Source organism: Lampetra planeri, chromosome 4 (assembly GCF_965212315.1).
Source record: "Lampetra planeri chromosome 4, kcLamPlan1.2.h2, whole genome shotgun sequence".
Lineage (NCBI taxonomy): Eukaryota > Metazoa > Chordata > Hyperoartia > Petromyzontiformes > Petromyzontidae > Lampetra > Lampetra planeri.
Genome location: NC_136110.1, coordinates 2148870 through 2154869, shown reverse-complemented (window position 1 = coordinate 2154869; position 6000 = coordinate 2148870). Strand labels below are relative to the sequence as shown.

The window sequence follows — 6000 nt, the reverse complement described above, 5'->3', positions numbered from 1 at the left end:
GGACAGACGCAGGTGCCATGGGTTAACCGATGTGGCCGGCCGCTGCGCCTCTCATCCCAGCAGCTGCATCAGCAGCAGGAGCCAGGGCCGAGGAGACTGCGGATCTCAGCAGCGGCAACATCAGCAGCATCAGCATAGGGCGCACAGCGGGGGGCCAAAGTGGCAGGGGTGTAAAAAGCCTTCGCGCAGCATATTAACGAGGACCTACATAACGGCGAAGTTCGTAAATTAAAGAATCAGTTGCGTCCAAGTTTGAGGCCCCGGGAGGAGCGTTATTTATTTACGCTTTAATATCGCACGGGCAGCAGCAGCAGCAGCAGCCGTGCCCGCGAAGCAGCCCCCCCCCCATCACGCCTACCCAGGGCCAAGTTTACTTCGACAAATATCCCTCCTCCGGTGGTTACTCGCGGCGTCGCAGCCGTGGGATCATCTCGTGGCCAAATCGCGATGCGCGCCGTTCGATCGCTTGCGCCGGGGAGGTGAGGGACGACCCTTCCCGGCAGGGAGGCGCCCTTCTCTTCGGCAGATGGAACCGAGCCGCTGAAAAGAAATCTGGCCGCTCTGCCGGTATTTCAAGGTCATTGGCCTCTGCTCCTCCACCACCACCACCACCACCCTCCACGTGTCGCCCCCGATTGTTGAGTCCTCTGAACGCCCTCCCCCTCCTCCTCCACCTCCCTCCACCTCCTCCACGTCGTCGTGGTCATCGCTGAGAAGCTCTGCCGCATCATGAGCGAGAGCAGGAGACCCGGACGCGCTCGGCTCGTCTTGAAATGCATCCAGCGCTGCATGAAGATCATAAGGGGCACCCTGAGTCCAGGTGGGAGCGTTGAGTTGCTTGTGCCATGTGCGGCGTGTTTGTTTAAAGCGGCATGAGAAATGCAACGAGCATTCGATCAATGAGGCGTGTTTGAGCTAAAAGTTTAACTGATTTTTTAAATCTCATTTTGCCTGTAAAAGTGGTTGTATAATGCGATAATGTCACATGCAGAGCTTTAATGTGCGTATACTGATGGCCGGTATTACTTTAGTATAAATACATGTTCATTTATATTAATATGTTATTTTTTCTGACTTTGTGAACGAAAAGACAAATTCGCCCGTTTTCTCAATGAAAATAGGTCTATTTCTCAATATCATTCTTCTGGTCACAAAAGTAAGGTTTGTCGGGAATAATATTCATTTTCTGTACTTTTGATGCATAAGCAATTAGGAAATAACATTTACTACCCAGGAACAAAAAAAATATTACACAGTGTAATGAATGTTTTTAATCATGTTTGTGGCACTCGGATTTGACCCTTGATGTGCTCCCATCACGAGTGAGGGCTTCTTGCTTTTATGGGCAAGCGTTGCTCTTGTTTGTACAGTCGTTGTAAAGTCACTTGGCGCGGCTGATAACGAGTTAAAGTAATATACGATGCCTTGAATAGGCATGCAATTAAAAGTTGTATTACTTACAAATTAGACTCACTAAGCCTGTAGCTGTCAGAACGGTTAAAATTTGAGACATTTTAATAATTGTAACACGACACAGACACAGCCTTACACTACACATTCACGGACACATACGATCTTAACCCACACGTACACACACAGGGAAGAGTTGCCCAAGAAGCGGGCCAGGATAGCTTCAAACAAATCTCCCTTATAGCCACAGAGAGTGTTTAGGAAAAGTTCTCTTTGCGAGCACCTATCAATCCTGACACGGCACACAGAGAGTGGTGGTGTGGTCAGATGACTCAGATCCACGCCAATTTTGCTCTCATGAGTGCTGCTGTCACACACAGATCCCGGTACTCATTTCATGCTCATCTGACCGAGGTGGAGGCCCAGGGCCGGTTCTGATATCACTCGCCACTGATGTTAACCGGAGCCTCGAATCGAACTCATGTCGCCGGGTTCATAGCACAGTGCGCTAGCCATTACATCAGAGCCACAACTTCCCTACTCTCACACCCACACACACATATATAACAAATTATACATATGGATAATGCCGTGATTTTAATAAATTAGGCGGAGTACCCACATTCACCGCAGCTCTGCAGGTTCCAGGATTGCTTCCCGTCTTATTATGGTGGTGGAGGGCGTTATGCCACCAGCGCGCGGTGGCGAGCTGTTATCTCCCTCGCCTGGTATACAGGAGGTCGTGGGTTCGATCCCGACCCTAAAGCGTGTATATATTTGTAGTTTTCATGTCTCTCTCTCTCTCGCCGTGATCGTGTGGATTTTTCTCCGGGCCCTCCGGGTTTTTGCCCTCCACGTTTAGAATCACGCTTTTAGAATATTTGGCTGCTTTAAATTTCCACGCCATAAGCCACTTCGTTGAGCTTTCATTTGTGGGAGCCAGGTCGCTTCTGAAAAAGAGCTGTACAGCTCTCAGTGGGCCTTATCTGGTAAATTTAATATTGTTTAGTTTCCCCATGCCCCGTGAGGTCTAAAGAGATCAATTAATTGATGGTGCATCAAATATTTATCCCTCTTTTGGTTTTCGCCCTCTCCCTGTAATGATGCTGGTTTAGAGTCTGACAGCAAGTTTCTTGCCAGCCTCAAGCCAAAATTCCCCTCACAAATTGTTGACTAGTCGGTGTAAATGTGGGTTCAGTGCGGCTCATGCATGCATAACAACATCGTTGCCTGTCTAATCTCGAAATTGCAATATTCTCAAAATAAATCGCTCAGAACATTCCAGATTGGATCTGTTTATAATCAAATGTTTTGCCTTTTTTATGCACCGAACACATGTTATTGACCTCATTATGGTTGGTAACATTGCTTCGAATTCTCTTGAAGCCTCGGGCATTTCCACCGAATCCTCAAAACACAGTCACGCACGAAGCACGCAAACGTGCAGATCTGCAGAAAGACTTAATTGCATTTTTTTTACATCAGCCGTTGTGCTATAGCAGCAGTACCGTAACTCAGCTGTTGTTATTGCAAATGAGCTTGCCATGCAGACTTTGTTTTTCCTTCACACTGACAGCAAGAAAGAACTACATCGGGGGCTAATACGGTGCTATATCGGTCGAATTCATTTTTTTTGCCCATTATAAGGTGAAGAAAAAACTGACGGGGTCGAGCAGTATGCGAATTTCGTCGTGCAACGCAATGGGAATCTGATAACTCGAGCTCGATTATCAACCATGTGCTCATGTCCATGGCGACTGATAATTATCTGAACCATTCCTGGGTCTCACCTTGAACCAGCATGCTGATCAGCCCCCACGACCGACATGGTGTGGTCATAATTCAGCAGTGGATCGATCAACTGATACCAATTACAGATATATTTTTCATTAATGTAAAATGTAAGAATAAAATATGTATAATCGCTCACACGATAAACGTGGAATGCCATTATGGAGCGGAGGCATGAACAAAAGTACATGTGCAACTTTTGTCAAGGTAGATGTTTATTTCACATTTGTATAATGTAATGCAGTGGTGCAAAGGGGCCGTAATGACGTGGCGGCAGTGGAAATGTGAACTTGACTGCATTGCAGAAGACGCGAACGCCAAGAATAGTGGCTGGGCGGTGTTAATAGATAAATATCGTCTCCAAGTGTCCACCGGTCATGCCAAGTGTTTATTGAGAGGGGGGACTGGGTGGGTGGGTGGGGGTATGTTCCAGATCTAACAATTGGGGGGGGGGGTGGTCCAGATTTAGCAGAGGGGAGGGGCCTTAATCTAGCGGGGGTGGCATTTATGAATATCGCCTTCCGTTTTCTGTTTGTTAAAGTATAGTTTGATTAAATGCTTTATGCAGAATGTAAATGCTCATATATGCCTAAGGACAAAGGAAATGCCCTTTGTCCGGTGATGGTATTCGAGGCAGTTCAATTTATCGATTGGAACCCCATAGGTATCAACCCATAGCTCTGCCTGCTTTTATGTTTGGCACGGAGTAGAAATCAATAGACCCTCCGGGCCAGATAATGTTTCCTTCCACAAGGAGCTCTGTCCGGACATAAACGCCGCCTATTACGAGACGGCGGCTTCTCGCCCCATGCTATTTATGGCACCGTGAAGCTGTCCTCACTTTAAACTCAGAATAAAGTTCGGATGTATGGACATTGGGCAAAAAAATCGCAGGTAAATGCACTTCCAGTTGGCCCGCATCATCAGATGCAACACGGTCAACTTCGTGCAGCGAGCAGAGAATTAAATGGGGAAATGGAATGATCCGCTGGTCGTTTGATGATGAAGAAGAGGTGTCTTGTTAATTTGAGAGGTGATCGGATTTGAGGAGATGGGTCTGGGTCGCGTTGTTGTTACCCTCACCTTCTCCAAATGGGCCTGAATAATTCGATTTTAAAGCGACCTTTGCACCCGAGTACAGAATTCGCTGCAAATAAAGGCGCATCAGCTAATTCTGTTTTGTGCCACGGAGTGGAGCTTAATTGGTAAATTGCTTCTGGTTAGTGTGTTAGCTCCTTTATTCGATTACCCACAACACCTAAGGAAGTGTTTGAATGGGCTACTTTGTAGAAATGTGTTTTAATTACGCATCCCTTTACCCAAGAGAGAGCCTCAGTGAGTCTGAAGACTCTTGTTCAGGAGGAGCCTGCAACCGGGGATATTTGGCCAATTCCATTCACGTCTCTGTTTGGCTTCGTGTAAGGACACTGAAATGCCTCGAGAAAACTCACCCCACATACGAAAGTTTAACACTCAAGTCTCCACACAGATGGACTCGGTAATCTATTACTGTGTTGCCATCTTCTGGGCAACTCGCAGGTCAAGCCTATAACACCTGGTATACCCAGGCTGTCTTCCATCCAATTGCAGCAATAACCAAGCTCTGAGATACAACACGACCGAGTGAATTCAGGATGATCTGGGAGGTTTGATAACTTATTGCAAACGTTGCCAGATTTTGAAATCAAGAAAACTTGAAAGTGCTTGCTCAATGATGCAAGGGGCAATTCCGTAGCCTGGTAGCGTAATGGCTTTTGTAATTAGAATGTTTTTAAAACACTGCTGTTTGGGATATTTGTCCATTTTGCAAGTTTGCCGCATACGGTTTCATCTGCACCAAGTAATGGATTCTTCAAACGTGACCCTGAGCCTCAATTATCGTGGAGGTACAGGATTTTTTTTACAGCATTTAACAGTAGGTTTTTAGTTTTAGTTAAATAACGAAATAATTTTTTCACACTTTTCATACATTCCTTTTCCTGAAGACGACCGCTTGTGTTGCGATCGAAACGTCGTAGTTTCTTGTTATTTTATTTGAACCTATCTACGTGACTTTACCGAAAAACCCATATCATATGAAGTCCTGCAATCACTAAAGTTTGAAGTCAAAACGAAATTCACATGTTTATGTAAAATCATTGTTCATTTCAAACACTTTCATGTGGTTATACACTATTAAAACAATTGAACAATTAATTGGATCACGCCCCTTTTGTTTACTTAAATTGCATTGTGTGTTGCCGCTGCTAAGTATGTGCAACGTCATTCATGTTTAATCGTGCAATCTCTATTGCTGATCTGCAAAGAGTGCACTCTGGAGTCGGGCGCTGTTGTGGTGCTAACAGCAGGCGGTGACCCCATTCACACACAGGTCTCACAACGTTCTAGATAACATATAAAATAACCCACCCCTTAACACGTTAAAATGAATTAAACCCTCAACAGATACATACAAACAAAACCCTAACAAATAAAACTGAGCAAACAAATACAAACACTATAATAGGCACGTAATGCAAAATGTGGCCTAACCCCTAACCCTTATTTAGAATCGTTAAATACAAAACCTCGAGCAATGAATCAAGGTCCCGTGTGTAGGGCGACGTTTTATTGTCAGCCGGAGCTGTCCGTGGCTGAGCTCTAGAAAAAAAATGTCCCTCGGGGTCCCCTCCACCGCTGTTGAGGGGCGGGGGCGGCCTGGGGGGGAGGGGGTGATTGAGGGCCATGAATAAAAACATATTTCCATGATAAATGAAGCCCTGGGTATTGAGAGTGCATTGCATGGGCGTGTTTTAAAGA

General features: G+C 45.7%; 1 protein-coding gene across 1 annotated transcript in view; it reads left to right on the top strand.

Moving 5' to 3' along the window:
• The first annotated feature begins 313 nt into the window (after window positions 1–313).
• LOC144717564 (A-type potassium channel modulatory protein KCNIP2-like) overlaps window positions 314–6000 on the top strand; it is a 106081-nt gene continuing 100394 nt past the window's right edge. The window contains exon 1 of the mRNA XM_078592981.1: window positions 314–820. Coding sequence (XP_078449107.1) covers window positions 730–820 — 91 coding nt within the window. The 5' untranslated portion in view covers window positions 314–729. The remainder of the gene's footprint in view (window positions 821–6000) is intronic.